Source organism: Carlito syrichta, unplaced genomic scaffold, assembly GCF_000164805.1.
Source record: "Carlito syrichta isolate Samal-C Ts95f unplaced genomic scaffold, Tarsius_syrichta-2.0.1 Scaffold311436, whole genome shotgun sequence".
In the NCBI taxonomy this organism is placed as follows: Eukaryota; Metazoa; Chordata; class Mammalia; order Primates; family Tarsiidae; genus Carlito; species Carlito syrichta.
Genome location: NW_007255532.1, coordinates 74,300 through 93,793, shown reverse-complemented (window position 1 = coordinate 93,793; position 19,494 = coordinate 74,300). Strand labels below are relative to the sequence as shown.

At 42.0% G+C, this 19,494-nt stretch overlaps 1 protein-coding gene across 1 annotated transcript in view; it reads right to left on the bottom strand.

Moving 5' to 3' along the window:
• LOC103271204 (protein shisa-6 homolog) overlaps window positions 1–18,929 on the bottom strand; it is a 159,858-nt gene extending 140,929 nt beyond the window's left edge. The window contains exons 1-4 of the mRNA XM_021717878.1: window positions 18,877–18,929; window positions 18,032–18,077; window positions 1,076–1,160; window positions 105–490 (exon numbers count right to left, since the gene is read on the bottom strand). Of these exons, the coding sequence (XP_021573553.1) occupies window positions 105–490; window positions 1,076–1,160; window positions 18,032–18,077; window positions 18,877–18,929 (570 nt within the window). The remainder of the gene's footprint in view (window positions 1–104; window positions 491–1,075; window positions 1,161–18,031; window positions 18,078–18,876) is intronic.
• Between the last annotated feature and the right edge of the window lie 565 nt (window positions 18,930–19,494).

Genomic DNA, 19,494 nt, shown 5'->3' with positions numbered 1-19,494 from the left:
GGGAGCGCAGCGGCCGGGGCGAGAGAGCCGAGAGCCGCCGGCTCGCCGCCTGCACTAGTGCCGGAGCGTGTGCGAGGGGGAGCGAGGGAGACACACGCACTCACACACCCGCACACGGGAGCGCCGTGAGGGAGGGAGGAGAGGGGAGGGGAGGACAGCGGCTCACCGCCGCCCACGTTTACACGCCTGGGTGCCCAGAGTCGGGGGGGACTCCTTTTTTGCTTCTCGGCCCCCCCTTCCCCCCGCAGCACTTGAAGCTTCGCGTCACGAAAGCCCGCACACCAGTTAATCAACACCGCGAACCAGGCGGGCAAAGAGGAGACTCGGAGCAGGACGGGAATGTGCTCTCCGAAGCCGGAACGCAGCAGGGCCAGACCTCCCCTGCCATTGCCCCTCGCGGCGGGTCCCACCCTACTGGAGCCCCGGGCTGCACGCTGTCTAAACGGGAGTTGGGGCTTCTGCAAGCCTTTGCCTCTCCCTAGTGGTGATACTTGCAGCCAAGACGAGAGGTCAAACCCATTGCTACAGGTTCCCAAACTGAGGCCTGGGACCCAGTGGCTTGTCTGAGGCTGCTAGTTGATCACTGAGCTGAACCTATGCTCTCTTCCCCTGGGCACTCCCCTCCTCATCTCGCCCCCAACACGTACAAAAGCAGGATGGCAACTCCTATTCCCTCTTTTCCGGACTTTTTTTCAGAGCTTTGAGGCCGAGTTACAGAAGCTGTCTGGGACTCAGTTTTGGAACCGCTGAATCCCTATGCTGTTATCCCAACGTTGTGGGTTATGGAGACAAGGGGGGATGGAGGTGCAGAGGCATTTCTGGGGAATTGTAAGGCTGGGCCTGTGGAAATGAGGCCTGAGTCTAACTTTCAAAGCTGTGAGGCTACCCCAAGAGGGAGTCATTATCCTTGGAGTGTCCTTTTAGGAGGTGGCAGGAACTGAGAACAAAAAGCAGTAGCCAAGGTCAAAATTCTGCCTATTTGCTCAGCGAACTTTGGTTGAAGGCAGGGGACAGGCTGTCAGAGAGAGTTTTCCTTGAGACTATCTGTTCAGTCCCACTCATGTGTGACCCAAACCAGGGATTCCATTCCAGAAGGCAGAGTCTTCTTCTTCGGGGAACCGTGGAATGAATAAAATGGATACAAGAGGGAGATCCTGATCCTGTGTGGGGAGAGGGGTAGTGCACAAACTCTCCTGGCAGCTCCCTACTGCTGCCGTCTCAACTACCTCCTACCTCCTCTGCATTTTCTCTTGTTCCCTTAACTTCATCTTAGCTGACACCTCTTCTTTAAAAATTCTGTTTAACAAATATTTATTTAGTGGTTACTGTCCTCCAGGCAGAATGAATAAGACCATCCTTTTCCTCAAGGTGGGGGACCGTGTAGACCATTGAGGAGACAGATAAGCAAATTATTTCCATGTGACCTGGTTATGTCCCAAGACAAAAGTAAGCACAGAGTACTCGGAAAGCAGAAGAAATGCATCTAGCTTAGCCTCAGAGGGGAGAAGTGGGGCTCAAAGCCAGCTTTCTCAGTGAGGTAATGAGCAGAATCTTGAAGAATTATTAAGCATCAATAGAGGCCAGGAGTGGTGGCTCACATCTGTAATCTCAGCACATTGGGAGGCCAAGGTAGAAGGATTGCTTGAGCTCAGGAGCTCAAGACCAGACTGGGTAACATAACAAGACCTCATCTCTACAAGAAATCAAAAAATTAGCCCAGTGTGGTGGTGCATGCCTATAGTTCCAGCTACTCAGGTGGCTGAGGTAGGAGGATCACTTGAGCCCAGGAGCTCAGCATTGAGGTGAGCCATGATCACTCTACTGCACTCCAACCTGGGTGGCAAAGTGAGACTGCCAACAACAACAATAACAGCAAAAGAGTCAAGAGAGTCAACATTAAGAGAAGGATGCTCCCAGCAGAGAGAACATCTTTAGCAAAACCAGGAAGACAGGAAGTGGTGAGGGTGTGTGAGCAGGGGTACAAACAGTTTAGCTTAAACCTGAGGTAATCTTCCAAATAAAGTTAGCATAAGGGCATTGTATCCCTCCCTTCCCCCTTCAAAGAACTTGAAATTATTCTACAGTTGACAGGGAATTATTGGTGGATTTAAGTCAGGGAAAGACACTTGACAGATGTACATATTTGCTGGATCTCTAAGTCCAACGAAGTAGGGAACACAGGACAAAGCAGAAAAAGCAGTTAAAAGCTTTCTCGACAACCCAGGTAAAAAATGAAGGTCTGAAGTAGATGACTGGATGTTGGGACCTATGGTGGAGATAAGCATGGTAGAAAGAATGGACTCAGGATAGATTTAGCAGTGATCATATTGTATGTAGTTCCTTTGGGAGATCTAAATGCAGTCCAGCCCAAGAACTGCATGCTCAGGAGAGCAGGTAAGACAGGCATATACATTTGAGAATCATAAGAAAATGTCTGGAGACAACAGCTCTATATATTTACCTTCATACGATATGTAATTTTTAAACCATTTCTTTCCTTTTCTCTTCCCTGAACTTCCCCCCTCCCTTCATTATTCCAGAATTTGATTTTTCATATCTGAGAGCTGTCTAAGGATAGGTAGAAGATATGTGTCCTTCCCACATAGTATTTTGGTAAAATTTTATCAGTGGCACTGAGTAAAGGAAATTGATTTGGTTTCTCAGACCACCACCACCCACAAATGTGCCCTGAATCCCTGTGCTCATAAATGAAATCAACAGACTCACAGAAAATAATAGTATCTCAGGGTTGTATAAGATCTTAGGGGTCATTTAGTCCAATCATTGCTGTATACACTATGTTTCCTATTGACATTTCCAGTTGTCCTGGTTTGCCTTTTGTAGTAAACCAGGTTGCATGCCTATGACCATGCATTTCTCCATTTTCTCCCTCTAGTTTCAATGCCCAAACTGTTCCAAGTATTGAAGTGTCCTTCCTTCATGGATTTGACTTAATAAAAAGTACCAGAGAAGAATAATCTTCTCCAGCATCTATACTAACTTCAGACATCCCTAACATTCAGGGAGAGTGACCCAGTTCCTGACTCTAGAAAGTAAATCCCAATCAGGCTGAGCCAAACATAATAATCCCATTTCTCTTGACAGTAATTGGTTAGGAATGGACATGTGATTCAGTACTAACCAATACTGTACTAAGTGAAAGAAGTCTGTTGGGGAGTATTGGAGAAAATTTCCTTGGTCTTAAAAATAACAATGATCCTTTTTTTGTTGTTGTTTTTTGAGTGTTGTTTTTCAGGGTCTTATAACCTTGGGGGAGGGCACACTAGCTGTGAGTAGAAGTTGATATTCAACCTGACAGTTATTAGCACTACTCACTAAATATCTCTGCCTTTCAGGCATATAATAAAATTGTAATTCCTGGCCCACTTGTCAGTGGGAGGGAAAAATGACTAGTATGTGACAGTGAGTTTGGGGCAGACATGATATGTGTTATTTCTGAACCAGAGCATCTAATTGCTGCAACTATGTTCTACATGGGAATGGTTTTGTCATTGTGAGTCCTTAGGTGATGCAGTTAGGAGTACCTGATAGCTAATAAAAATAGTGTGCCACTGTGACATGTATCGTTAGACTCTATTTATATGCATACCTTTATTTTTGAAAGCCATTGGAATCACAGTCTGTTATTGAAGCATACTAGTCCATCCTGACTGATACACTGAGGATGGCAGATGGAAAGATGGAAGAAGTATTATTGAGCCACTCATGGAACTATGCTCAAGACCTTCCCAACTCTGGTCTTCCAGTAATGTAGGATAATTAAATTTCTTTCTGTTGAAGTCTGTCGGATCCAAATTTTTTCCTACATGTAGCCAGTGACATCCTAATGGATGCATCATGTATTGTGTGTTTCAGTTCTGACCTTCTCTAGGGTTTCTACCAAACTAGGCATCTTTGTACTAATCATATTATTTCTATGGAGTTCAGTTGTCTCCTCTGTAAATAAAGAGCTAAGTAATGGGGTGTTCTAAGAAACTATCTCTATTTTCTCTTCCCACTATGCGTCTTTACTGTGCCCTCCAAGTATGAACTTGGCCCATAGCCTGGCGTGATCTGGTCCCCTGCTATCCTTCCAAGCTCATCTCCTGCCACTTTCTCCTTGCTTGCTTCCCCCTACCCTAGCCACACTGGTGTCCTTTTGTTCCTCCAAGCCTTTGTATTTGCTGTGCTCTTGCCCAGAACCCTTTCCTCAAATGTATGCAGAGTTTTTCCCCACACTTTCTTTCCTAGCTTCCTGCTTAAGCTTTGCTAATGAAAATAGCACAACCATCATATCACTGCCCAGCATTCATCTTCTATCATGCTCTACCTTCACCTTGTCATGATACATTTCTCAACATGATGGTTTTTAGCACTGCCCACATTTATCACTAACTGATATACATTTATTTAACTATTTTTAAAAATTCTATTCTTACCTTCCACTAGCATGCCTACTCTTTCTTGTACTTTGTTGTCTGTTGTGTTGACTGCTGTATTCTGAATGCCTAGCAAAGTGCTGGGCACACAGTAGGCTGTGGTAGACCCAGAGGGACTCATTTCAGCTGTCAGCTTCCCTGAGACCTGCCTCAGCTGCAGAAAGTCACCTCTTCTGGAAACTTAACCTTCTTTCCTCAAGGGGCCCATATCCAGTGACTAATCAAACTAAGAGTATCAAGGCTCAGCCACTTCAGCACAGTGCAAGAATAGTGGGCAGTATTTTCTCTAAAGTTCCAGAGCTCCCTGGGCTCGAGGCTTTTTTGGGCCTGTATTGTATTTGCCCAATCTTGCTTTTCCCCCATTTCCACTGGTGTTGATTCATAAAAAATAGTCTGCATGCCAGATGTGAGCTCAGTACCTGCCTGAGAAATCTGAGCCTGCACCATAGGCATTTGGTAAATATATGTTGAATGAATAAGTGAATGAATAAATGAATGAGTCTATGAGCCTCAAATTCCTTCCATGGTCTCCCTATAAGTAATTACATGGCCTTGACTTTATTATATAGCTAGTGACAAGTTAGGAACTAACTACTAAGGCCACCAACTCCAATGTTAAATAGTTCTGATAGTTAGAAAATTAGAGAACATTAGCTTTTGTTAATGTTGCTGATAGGCAAATCAATTTAGTGACTCATACTGAGCTTATAGTTGACTGGAGTGTTTTTCACATTAGGATGACTTTTTGCATCCATGTGAAATGCTTCGTACATATTTTCGTTTATTTTACAAATTTGAGCCTATTATTCCAGCCTTTTAAGCATTTTAAGAACTTGTCAGTCCCTATACTGTTTCTCTCAATGTGGCAGACATTTGTTTCTTGCCTCCGAATATTTTTTTCCTTTCCTCCAGCCATAGTCCTTAATCTTTATTCAGAGATTTACCTTCCAACACTCTCATTCCATGGGGTTTCATATGACCCAGAAGCCAAACAATCCATCATAACTCCCCTAGCCTGGAGATTCAGACAGAGTAAACTATCCAGGCAGAGGAATCCCAGGACTTGTGTACGCAGGTATGAGAAGGATAGTTACTGGCTCCCCTGGAAAGAGGTAAGTATGGCACCATGTCAGCTGTCTTACCCTGTAGAGAGAAAACTCAAGGTTATTGGAATCCCACAAGGAGGCCCAAGCAAGGAGCCAGAATGACACCAGGCTGACTCAAGAGAAGAAAAATTTCCCATTAGCACCTTGGGAACCTTGAATCTAGCTTCATCTGAAGTCTACTTGCACCTGCTCTTCTATGCCACCTGAACCAATATATCTATACTTATTTAAACTCCTACAAACTGGGGCTTTTGTCTGCAGGAAAAAAGGTCCTAACTGATGCAATCAACCTCACAGTTGATCAATGTGACCAGCGTTTAAGCTAGAAAAAGTGATTTTACCCTCCTCTGAATGACCCTGCCTGTCCTCTGCTCTGTTTCATAGCAAGTGGCTGGACACTGGGAATGAAATGATCAGGACAGGTCAACATATGAGAGAGATGACAGGTGGCCATTCATAGCTGATGACATCAAAGTGTCTCTAAACATAGGATTTAAGCTGAGCACCTCTAATTCAATGAAAACAGCTAGAAGTTGCAGATTCAGGTGTGTCCATTCTTGGCATGAAAACTTACACCAGGATGTGACAAGGTCAGGAAGGAAATAACTAGCTATTGAGGATTGTTCCAAAGGTACAATCATGCTTACCAGACACAGTGTCCAAAGAACACATCAGTTTCAATCACAGTTTTGGAATTGTGAGAAACACAATCTCCTTTTCAATAGACAGAGTACTATAGACGGACGAGATTTGGGCAGTTATTGATAGAACTAGCACAGTGCATTGGTTAGAGACAAGCAGGTGTACTTTGTCACCATGAATAGATAGGGCAGGCCCCCGGTTATAGTGGTGACATGAGGTGTTGGCAGGATGACAGGGAGATGAGATCTAAGAGCTAAACAGCAATCTTGTTCAAAAGATTTAGCCAACTAAGTCAATGTGGGGAAGGGCCATGGAAAGCTTCAACCTGAACAGTTATTCACTTGAGTGACTGACAGTAAAGGAGGTTCAAGGAGCAACATGGGAGCCAGAAGTCATACTTATTCTTAAGTCTCTACTACAGGTTAAGAGTAGGGACAGCCCAAACCACCTCTAGGCTTTCTGTCTTAGAGAGATCCTGTAGGTGAAATCAGTAATAAAGAAGGGGGAAAACAACTTTGCTTGGGCGGGGGGGGGGGATAGGCAAGGATAGGGGAACAAACAGCAGTGTCTTTGTGGTAGATTAGTGATGGACTCCTCTCAACAAGAGGTGAAATCAGTTTGTCCTTTCTTTGAATCTAGGCTGGCCTCGTGACTTGTGTTGACTTATAGAATGTGGCAGAAGTGAAGTGCCAACTCCAGATCTAACCCTTCAGAGGACTGGTGACTTTTGTTTTTTCATTTCTAGGGTCTAGCCACCCTGCAAGGAGCTTGAGTTGCCTAGAATACTGAATGATGAGAGGCCTTGTGAAAAAAGATCCTGGAATGTGAGACACCAACTTGAGCATTTTTTTTCCCAGCCAAGATTCCAAGTGAAAGCAGTAGGGATTAGGCCCATGTGTGCAGAAGAACCATTCAACTAAGCCTCAGCCAACCCACAGAATTATGAGAAGTCATAGATTACTATTGTTTTAGGAATTTTAAGTCACCGAATGTTATGATGGTTTGTTACGTTACAATAGAAAATTAAAACAAACCACATAGAGCATAGACTCTATATGGTATTTTCCTAATACCATACTGATTAGGAAAAACTTCTGGCCACAGAGTTGTCTGAGGCTATTTTTTATTAACTGCTATATTAGCTTCTAAGAGCTGCTATGAACTAGGAACCTTAAACAACAGAAATTATTACCTCACAGTTCTGGAAATTAGAAGTCTAAAAGTAAGGTGCTGGTAGGGTTGGTTCCTTCTAGGGGCTGTGAAGTAGAATCTGTTCCAGGCCATTCTTCTCAGCTTATAGATGACTGGCTTCGTGTTCACATGGCATCCTCCCTATGTATATGTCTGTCTCTAAATCCTCTTCTTTTTATAATAACACAGTCATATTGGGTTAGAGCCCATTCTAATGACTTTAACTTGATTACCTTTATGAATATCTTATCTTTAAATGGGGTCACTTTCTGGGTGTGAGGGGTTAGGACTTAACATACTAATTTTTTGTTGGGGGGGAGACACAATTTAACCCATAACACCTGCCAACTGGAGCAGAGATAGGACCTGTACAAAATATTATGTGAACTGACATGTCAATTGATAAGAAAGGGAGATAGGCCACATATGTCACTGTCTCTTACAGGAGAGATGTTAAATAATGCCAACTTAGGCCAATTGTCACAAAACAACTAATTTAAGTTGTACATTTCCTGGGTGAGCTTTTATCGAATCATTTACAACTGACAAGATTAGTTGAGTTTATAGGATGTGATTTCTCTAGATAATATGGCAGTCAATCCTTGTGGCTAGAACATTGTTGCATACAATAGAAGTGATCATTCTAGTCCATATCCTTTCCTAGACTTTATGAAATTGCCCTAGTGAGCTAAGAGAAATTGCAAATAGGAAGCACAGGAAAGGTAATGTCTTTCCCTGGCATTCCCCATCTAGCAATGGAGTTGCAGGAAGTTTGCATCGTGCATAATTAGAACTCTGGAAATGTGGCATTTCAGAATTGGATGGGAGCACAGGCATTCACATCCTCTGGACTTTTTTTTTCTAAGCCTATAGCTAGTCAGCCAGGCATGTGAAGGCAAGGACGACCTCAAATTATCTCTAAGACTAGCCTGACCTAGGATTAACTAATCTCTGCACTCACTTATTCATTCTTTATTATTTGTTCTGTCAGTCAGTCATTCAATAAATATTTAACAAGTCCTCACTATGTGCTAGTCATTGTGTGGACTTCAAAATACAAGCATAAATAAATTATGCTAATTTGTAATCTGGAATTCTACTTAGGACCTTATCGAACTACCCTCCCTCTGCCATACACCAGAGATTGGGAGGAAAGAGCACCTCTAAAAAAGTACTTCAGAAATGGTTTTTCTTCCTTGCTAAATGTCCGTCAGCTCCCTGGGTCGTAGATTCTTTCTGTGAGGTCATGAACTGCACTACCAGGAAGATGCCTTTGCAGATTCAAACCACCCCAGGAGACCTTCTGGAAGTATGGTTGAGGGGTATGTGGATCACACATTGCCTCAATTTCTTAGCAGTTTATTGAGAGAATATTCCTCCGTAAAGAGTTGTTTTCCCATTGTTATTATGTAGAACTATTAAATGTGGGTTTCTTCACATCTGATACAACATTAATAGCAATGATAGTTGAGTGTATGTCCACTTTTATATTTTTAACTTCAAAATGTATAATCCTACTGGTTAGGCTTGATCCGGTTATCAATTGACTTTCTTAAGAATAAGATTGGATTAAAGCACCAAAATTAGCACCAAAAGGTGAAAGGTTTTGTGGGTTTTTCCCCCTTCCTAACATATATAAAGCAGTTCTGCATCTCAAAACATGTATTGGGTCATAAAACAACTAATTTTATTGTGTATTTCCTGAGTTAGTGAGCATATAATGAATCATTTTCAACTGACAAGTTTAGTTGGGTTTATGGAATGCGATTTCTCTACAGTCATTCCTTGTGGCTAGAACAATGTTGCATACTGCAGCTCACTCCTCCTGTGCCCATGGCAGACATCACTAATCAATTGTGGAGCCCTTTCCTCTGAGACCAGTCATAGCCTCAGAAAGCCCTTCAACACACAAAGCTCCAAATAGCCAGCAGGCATTAACTATAGGAATTAGCACAAAGAATAAATCCTATTTGCCTAACAGTTCTGTGAGAGGAGATAGAACAGTTCAAGCATAGTTCTGTTACTTTATGCAGACATGGTTTTAGAATTTTGTTCCAATTATGCATCTTTATTGCCCCAAACTTAACCGTTTATGAAATGAAGGGTGTGAGACTGCAAGGGGAACTAACACTATTGGTTATTATGTACTTTTTACTTAAAGGCATCACTGATTTACAGCTAGAGGAAATGTACACTGGGGCTAGCTCTTCCTGAGGAAAGCGGTATTGAAGAGTGTGCCAAATGTGTGCTGAAGATAATCGCCATGCTGCCACTCCCAGATATTCATGTGTAGATTCTGTGCATCATTATTACATCTTCTCTTTGATTGGAATTTATTGAAATTTTATTCAGAACCACCGTGAGTTAACCTACAAAAATATATTTCCCTATAAAAATAGGAGGCCTGTTGTGAGCGCATTACACATAGATGTGATATTTTCTTGGCTTATGGTTTATATCAACCAGTGTTCTATATCAGTATAAGTTGCTTTGCATCCCTCTGTGTTCTACCTTTAGATGGTGCCTTTTGCATCTATTGTCATTCAGGTCACATTGAATTCTCTCTCTGGCTTTTATGAAGTTAAATATACCATAGACAGTGGTATCTTCTATAGATGAGTTACTTGTGATAAGAAAAAAATTATGTGGCTTTTTTATCCTTTAAAGGAAAAAAAACTGAGTTGACTAATTGGATCTAACCCACTGATCTAATCCAATTGACTGGGCACAAATGGGTCATTAATATAGTCAAATGAATCAGCAGCAGTTCCTGATTCTCTGTCAGGAGGTAGACACTATCTAGACGGACAATCTGTTGGTTAAGTGCCAAGCTAAGGGCGAATCACTGAAACAGACAAATGCCATCATTAAAATAACTGAAGTAACCTGGCTGAAAAAGACCAGTTCTGTTATTGTTAGCTACCATCAAATTTCAAAATTACTAATTCGATTCTGGAATTACTTCAATGAACAGACAACCATCCTCCATCCTGACATCCTATCCCTTGATCAAGACATTGATAAACCACATCCACAGCTATAACCAGTACTGCGGTAGGGCAAGCGGGAGCCAGGTATTAATTAAAGGAGAGAATGTTGGTCCAAAGATGCTTGAAAAGGAAATTTGAACTTGAGAACCGGTTTTTTACTTTTGCTTAAGGGTCTAGTTTTCTCATGTATTTTGCAAATCTTAGCTCAGCACCTGATGGTGCCTGCTCATTTTATACTTCTGTTCATTCTCAAGCCCCCTGACCCAGAGAAGAAATGAACTCCCTCCAAATCCTCTATTCAGAATGAATCACCTACTGACAAGTGAAAGCCAGGGGCTAAATGACAAGGTCATAGTGGTATTGGTATAATGGAGGAAGCTATGGGGTTGTGGGTAGTCACACATCACAGAAAGAAACTAAAACTGAGATAATCCTGAGATTCACAACATTAGAGTTGTGCTCAGGCCTTTCAGAGTAGGCACAAACTCAGTGAATTCACATGTGAAGAATGGAGCAGAGGATTTTTTGGACCCTGGCAGTCAACCCAGGCAAGTTACATAGGAGAAGGCAGTCAAGTAGGACAGTGAATTAAACCCAGGAGAATGAAAATCTCACAGCAGGAAAGATGATAATTATATGTCCATCCAGCAGTTGGGAATAAGGATGTCCACAAGAACTAACAGGCAGGAGAAGGCAATTGTCACTGGGTTCACTCACAGTGACAGGGACCCTGGCCAAGAAATGGCTTACAACCTTTTAGCATGTGTTGATACATATTGTAAAGCATGGGTTTTCCAAGACTTGCAGGCAGAAATAGCTAGAGAAGCAACTAATATGTGGGACACATTTCACCAGGCCAAGTGTGAGGAGTGTCTGTGCCTACTTGGCATATGTCTGCCTGTTTGGTTGGCCATACTTAATTCATCCACATCACTTCCATCCCAAGTCCCTCTGTAGGTCTCCCATCCACTCCTGAATGGGTTTCTTAGCACATAGATGTGATACAACATGCTGGTTGCATAGGTGCCATGATTAAAATGTGGAGTTGATAATTATTTATATTCTTTTCTTTATACCATTCTTCCTATTCTTTTGGTTAATATCTTCTCAGGTTGCTTTTTGTTTTTTCATCTACATTGTTCCCATTTTTGCATATATTCCCCCCAGGACATTTTTAACACATTAAATTCCAGAATATACCATTCCCTCTGAGATATAATATATTCCAGTAGAAGAGAAAAAAGTCGGCGAAGGAACTTGGTCTTAATTTTCATCTTCTAAGTGCTCAATGCCCCATCTCAGAATTTCTACATTTCTTGCTCTATGGTATTTATAGAAATTATACATCGCAGGACAGTGATTCTTAACCTGGGGCTGGTAGTGAACCTCTTGAAATTATGAGCAAAATTGTGTGTGTGTTTGTGTGTGTATTTGCTATTTTTAGGAGACATTTCATCAGTCAATCAAATGAATTCAGCTACAAAAGGAATAATATAAACATCTAGTATATATTAGTAAACGCTAAGAATTAAATTCATAAAAGGCTACATTTTACTAGTGCAGTGACTACTTCATGACATCTTGTGCCTCAGTTTCCCTTATTGTAAAAAGGAGAAGGCAACACTGGCTTTTCATGCAGTACTAGGTTGTGAAGATCTAACAAGTTCAGAAATTTTAAAGCATTTTAGAAACTTGGAAGTTCAATAAAAGTGTTAGTTTTTCTTATTCTGTCAGATCCCTCAATTACATTAAAACAGAAGGACTGGATCAAAAGTCAAACCAAACAAGTTCTGGCAGCAAGGGATACAGTGTTTTAGAAGCTTGGTACATGTTCTCTATAATATTAAAATCTGACCAAACTTCTCATTTAGCTTTGTATACCAATGCAAAGGAGAAGAATTGTGGCAGTTATCCATCTATTACATCAATTATCTGGATATTTGGACATAGGCATTTATGAATTCTTGCTTTACTCTTTCTACTGGACACTACTCTCCGTTTTGACGTGTAAACTTTACCAAGGGTACAGCCCTTGTATGAACAGCTGCTCTGTGGAGAACAACTGTTCTAAGGGGTTTCTGAAATTAGCTCTGTGTGGCATTGACTTTGTTACCAGCTCCAGCAACAGCCAGCTCTAAGTAAAGGAAGGAATGGTTCAATATTTTCCCTCCAACAGAGAAGGGTTTTGGCCAAAGTGCAGCCCCAGCTGATTTTAGAATCTAAATGCAGTGTGATCCCAGCTAGCAAATTAAACAATGAACCAGATAGAAAGAAGCCAGAGTAAAGAATCCAAAAGAACAAGGTCACACTTTATTACCAAGAGAGTAACACCTTTTAATTGGTTAACACAACAAATAAAGAGGTGGCATCCTTTCTAGCTGGCTTCTGATTTGCTCATGCATTAAATGGGGTTGAGAAAACAAACCCTTTCCTCACTTAATTTAGAAGGTGTGATTCTGATTAGGAAACAAAGGGCCACAGAAAAAAGTCAGAGAAAATGGGAAACAGAAGGAAGCTTCTAAATGATAAGAACTGAATTTCTGTAAAAGTCCCCTTAAAAGCAGGCATAATTAAATGAAAATAACTTTATGAATTCAACATTAAAAGGAAAATGTCAATCTTATTAGATATCAAGAAAAGAGAAGTCATATTTTATAGGATGCACATGGGAGGCATAGGCTTGTGAAGACCATTTAATTTTGAATAATATGTATGTCAACTTCATGGATCCTTCCCCGAAGTAGCTTCTTTCTTTCTTTGATTAGGTCATCCCACTCTGTCAGCAATGCTAGAGAAAAATAAATTGGATAGGTAAAAATATTTCTTTCACTTGTAAAGGAGACTACCTGAAATTATAGGCATTTAGAACAGCATCAAGTCTTAAAAGTGGCAGCTGTGATCATAACAATTTTACATGTATGCATGACCACGGAGTGAGTTGTGAAGCTTCTGGGCTTTGTAAGGGCTTCCTTTACAAACTGGACCCAATTTCATATTGCAATTGACAATTATGATGGCAACCAATGATACTGGTACAACGTTATTGACTAAAGTTTATACTTCATTCTAATTTCCTTAGTTTTTCCCTAAAGTTATTTTTCTGTTTCAGGACCCCCTATAAGATACCACATCACAGTTTAGTAATTGTGCCCCCTTATGCTCCTCTAGACTGTGACAATTTCTCAGACTTTTCTTGGTTTTGAAGACCTTGACAGATTTCAGGAGTGTTGGTTAGTTATTTTGTAGAACACCTTTCAACTGGGGCTTGTCTGATTCTTTTTCTCATTATTAGATTGGGGTTATAGGTTTTGAGGAGGAACCACTGAGGTGAAATGCTATTCATATCAAGGGTACATGCTATTAACATGACTTGTTCGTAGTGATATTAGCCTGGGTCACCTCTGGCAAGGTAGCATTTGTCACATTTCTTCTTATAAAGTTTTGTGTTACTCCTCCTCTTCAGACTGTCTTCTTTGGAAGGAAGTCTCTGTGCATAGCCCATGCATCAGGAGTAGGGAGTCATACCCCACCACCTTGAAGAGAGTAGAGCTACATAAATTATTTGAAATTCTTCTGTACAGGAAATTTGTTCCTGCTCCTCCATTTATTTATATTTTCAATCATTTATTTATATTAGTATGGACTTATGGGCATTTATATTTGGGGCTATAATTTGCTACTATTCAATACTGCATTATTTCTTTTCTTGTTCAAAATTTTCCAGCTTTGTCCATTGGCTCATATGTCCATTTGACATCTCCCATTGGGATGTTTTGTTGCTTTTATTCATTTATTTGGTTTTGAATTGGGGCCTCACTCCGTTACCCAGGTTGGCATTCCCTGGCATGATCATGATGATCACAGCAGTCTCGATTACCCGAACTCAAGTGACCCTTCCAACTTAGCAACCTGAGTAGCTGGAACTACCGGTGCATGCCATCATGCCTGGCTTTTTTTTTTTTTTTTTTTTTGGAGAGCTGAGGTCTCACTATGTTGCCCAGGGTGGTCTCAAACTTCTGGCTCAAGTAATCCACCTGCCTCAGCCTCCCAAATTGCTGGGATTATAGGCATGAGTTACTGTGGGCCATAATTTGGTTTTTGGCATGTCTTTACTTTCTAGCACTATAAGACTTCCTATATTTTCTTGTATGTTTCCTACCTCAATCCTGGATTCAGCTTTTTTCCCAAGAAGCTCTGGTTCCTTTTACTGGAGAATAGCATTATGTCTCTCTATTTAAAGTGTCCACTCGTATCACTTCCCTCTAATCTCTCCTTGCCACTCTAATCTTAGGAATCCAATTATTTCCCCCGATTCTTTAGTATTCTTTTCAGTGCCATCAAAATCTATCTCTAAGATTGAAGCTCTTCATCACATTTGGAGCCCCTTCTTTAGTCTCTCACTTTTCTTTCCTGTTTCTACTAAACAAGTTGCTCCTTCCTTGGCACCCTGAAGTGTCAGCAGTAAGTTGAAAAGAAAGGACTATAGAGACTACTAAGAGAAGAAGTGAACTCAAGCTATCTCTTGGATGGCATATTATTTTTAATTAATATGCTGCTGCCATTTTCTCCCTGTCGCAGCCAAATTAATGCAACAAGAATTGTGTTGGCATCTGTGGCAGCAAATGGAGAGGAACAGAAGTTTGAAGGGAGGGGCCGATTGCTCCCCACCCCCAATCTGGGTACACTGTAGAGCAATTCACAGTTCACATGCAGATCGACAGAGCGTGGCGAGTCTATGGGTTGGAACCCAATTGCTACAGGAACATATTTCCTCCAGGACTGGCAGCGATTTCTACTTTCCATCATGCTGAGAGTCTTTGAAGGAGACTTTTTGCTGATGAATTTCCTGCAGTTGCACACAGGGCTAGTTTATGGGGAACACTGAGGTAAAAAAAAAATGAGCAGAACTCCCAACCTCAATACCTTGCTGTTAATTACTAAAAAGAACAGACATCAAAGGGCAGAGTTCACAACCTGTTTTTACTCTAATTCAGTTGCCTCCTCCTCACTCTCCACTCTTTGAATTATTACTCCTCTCCTACCTCTAAAAAATGTCAGATGACATCCTTTACGTTTGCCTCAATAAACAGTTCTTAAGAGTCAAATGTCCGTAGTTGACACTGGAGCTGCAAAGATATGGCTCAGACTGCACATTATTTGTAGTATACGACTAAAATTTACATATTTTGTTATGTATGTAGACTCTATGGCTTTTATCCTGTTTTTCAAAAATTTATTTTTTGTTTTTAGACAAGTATACTTATTTTATTTATTTCACAAACAATATATAAATGCATTCTTCTTTTAAAAATGGAAACATTACAAATTAAGTCAAAGGTCCCTTTAATAGATACATTGCTCCCCCTGCCCACCTCCAACCCATCTATATGCCCTTCTTCCCAAATCCTGAAGCAAGTGCTGTTTTGAAGCTTTTGTCGATCTTCCCAGATGAAAAGTATATTAAAAAATAGATGCTCAAATTCAGGGCTGTGTAATTCAAAATAGTACGGCTGACAATCACTGCCTCGTCTCTTCCCTCTCTTTCCATTCTCTTTCTCCTGTCACTTAGCCCTGGTTGGTGATAAAATTCCAGCCAATGCTTGGAATGTGGATGAGCCAGGATGGCTGTTGTCAAAACTGAATAATCAGAACTGGAGAGAGAGACTGGAACTGGGGAAGGGATACAGATGTCCTCCTTGATTAATCCAGGCTGGACCAGGTCAAGGAGGCTGGCCCAGGGAAATAAGCAAGGAAGCAAAAATCACCAAGAGAAATAGTCAAGGAGGTGAGTGCAATATTGGAAAAAAGTATCAAAACTGGGATGGAGACGTGGACAAGGAGGATCATGGTTCTCAGGCCCAGGTAAGCTTAACTTTCTCTATGTCTGTCACTCTCTCCCTCCCTCTTTCTCTTCTGTTCATTTCAAGGAAATAAGACACCCTCCTCTTATGGCAAGTTCAGAGTATTCTTATTCTAAATAAGACGTTCTCACTGCCAGTGTAGTGAGATCACAACTTTCTCTACACTATAACCCAGGCTTTGCAGAGAAAATGTAGTGTTTTTATTGCTTAGAACAACTCTGTCTTCCTGAGCTACCTTTAGGGTAGCCGAGGGAAAGCCAGAACTATTTCTTCATCCTCATCCAAGTAAATTCAAAATTGCATACAATTCATTCATAGCTCCTTTAGATTTCCAGCAGTCTCTTAGAGATCATTACTTGGTCTTTCAAGTGTCTCCTCTTGTCTTCTTGTCCCTCTTCTCAGGTGTCCTGGTGGATGGGGGCTTAGGAGGCACTGCCTCTCAGGTGTATATGAGGGACACCCACTAGGAAAGCAAGGCCATACAAGCAAAGGCAGCATTGAGCAGACACTGGTCATAGGCAAAAGATGGCATTGTTCCCAAGGAGGTAGTTTGTTTTGACCAAGATAGCCTGCCTTGGATGTGCTTTTGCACTTTTTAGTCACAGTACCCAGATCAAAAAACATACATTGCCAGCAGCATAGAAGCACCTTCTTTTGCCCCTAGAATATATGCAGTTTTCCTTGACAATCCTATTCAAGGTTCTCTGAGGTCTTGGTCTGAAAGAGAACGAGAGGGCTCAGTAGAATGGAGAAGGGGTGTGTCTGTATGTGCGTTGGTTGGGGCAAGCTCTACTTTTCCTGGAGAATAAGGACAAGATTTTTAAAAAGCATTAATGTGCTTGTTTCTTTTGTTCTTCTGTATACATGACCTTCTCCCTAATAGATTCAAGGCATTAATCCACACGGGGGACAGGGGAAACTGGTTTAAAAGAGAGAGAATGCATAAGGACTGCTTTGGAAGGGAAGCAAAGAGAAAGCTTCTGACCTTCAATATCATGTGCTGTGTAAAGTCAACAACAGAGTGGAGAGCCAGGTGATGTCAGGAAAAGAGTGATGTTTTAAATTGTCTAGTTCCACTTAGCCCAGTCAGGGTAAGTCCACCCGGTGGGCTTACAGAGCTTTAAGTGAGGAGATCTGAATATATAGAAAGAAGTTAAGAGGAATTTCTGTCCTTGGTGAATGTGGAGTAGTTGATGGCAGAGAGAAAAGTAGAAATAAAATATGGAGAAAGATACTAGAGACAATTAGACATGTAACTTTATTTGCCCTTCTAGAATGTTAGTATCTATTTATTTATCCATCCATCCACACAGACTATATTTATATACAGTCTCTATATACATGTTTGTATGTGTAAATTATAATATACATGTCACGTTATAACAATGTGAGGCACCCCTGCATAGATAGGATGGGCTGTGTGTGGGTCTGGCTTGCTCCCATGAGCTACCCTTACACCCATGTTGTGTGGACACCATGTCAAGTGCCATGAAGCCCACTGGGGGGAGATTGAGGTGACCACATAGCAGAGACTGAGAGATGGACAACCTGGGCTAGAGAATAGATGGAGAATGGAACAAAGACACATGGGGAGTATGGCACCAGCAAAAGTAGAGAGGAAGCCAAGCCAGCAGTGATGGACCCTTGGATCCTGGTCCGGACACAAAAGAAAAGACTACAGAATGTCAGCCACAAGTCATCAGCATCAAGCACCAGCAGGATGTCTGGTGACTACATCATGCCTGCTAGGCTCCTATGGGTGCCCCTCATGCACACCTGAGGCAGTCTGAGGCTGAACTCACCTTCCTCAATCCAGAAGGTCTCCTAAGTTCCCATTCACCAGGACACCTGTGGAACAGGGCAAGAAAACAAGCAATGACCTCTAGGAGATTGCTGGAGATCTAAAGAAGCTATGAAGAATGGGTTGTACTAAATTTGAATTTGCTTGGATGAAGATATAGTTCTTGCTTTCCCTTTATTACCCTTAAAAAGGTAGCTCAGGAAGACAAACAGAGGCATTCTAGACAATAAAGACACTACATTTTCTCTGTAGTGTAGAGAGATTTGTGATCTCACCATGCTGGCAGTGAGAATGTCTTATTTAGATTAGGAATGCTCTGAGCTGCCACCGGAGAGTGTTTGTTTTCTTGAAATGAACATGAGAGAAAGAGGGAGAGAGAGAGAGAGAGAGGAAGAGGGAGAAGGGAAGGAAGGCAAGAAAAAGTTCATCCCCAAAGCCCAGTAGTTGCTGTCTGATTTGACCTCTTGGAGTCATCTATAGAGTACAGCATTTGCAGGGGCCCATGATACTCTCCATCTGAATCTGCTATGACTCTCTCACATTCGATGGTAGGATGGCAAGACCAGAGAAGTCAGCTTCACAGCAGATGAGTGCAAGAGCAAGTCCTGAGAATCACCACCTCCTTCCCTGTTAGTGCAGAGTTCTGGAGTCCTTGTGCACCTAGCACTCAGGGCCCGGGAACAGGCTGTGGACTTCTGGAGTAAATGAGAGTGTTTTTAGGTAGGTACTTGGACCCTTTATTTTATCACAAAAAGTGAAAGGGTGACCACTGACCTTTTCTTCCTTTGGAGACACATTACTGCAGCCTTGTGGGTTGCACTGGTCTTAACTCACTTCTTCCCTCACTTGTCCTCTTCCTGGAACAAGGAGCTGCAGACATCACTGGCTCTCAGTACCATTCTCCTTGCACTTTCCCCAGGACAGGCATTTTGGACAGCTCAGTTTCACAGTCTCTTGCCTGGCTGAAGCCCTGTGGTCTGGGCAACCCAGCTTTGCCAGCAGCAGAGCCCTCAAGTTCCCCTTGGCACTGTAGGACCAGGAAAGAGAGAGCACGTTCCACCTCTTAACAAGGCTCCTGCAGAGCTGCTCCTGATAATGGAGTGGAAACAAGCCCTAGATGGCTCACCAGGGGAAGCTGCCACCCTCCCAGCCTGCTTTTCAGAATTTGCCAAGTAGGCAGGATGCTTCTGCCTGAGCTAACTTGATAATCACAGGGCAGGATGATGGGGAGAGGCAGCCCTTTCCAGAGCCTTTCCGGATCGCTGGCATAGAGAAGAAGGGGCACCAAGGGCCAGTCTATCTCCTTCCCATGACAAAAGGCACCTGAGGCCAGTCTAGAAACAAAATGAGCACTCCTGGGCTTGAACTACAGGCTCCCACTTCTTCTGGAGAACAGTAGACAGGCTCAGACAGACCTGAGGCTGAGGGCTCTAGACAGCATGAAGCATCTAAGACCATCTCAAG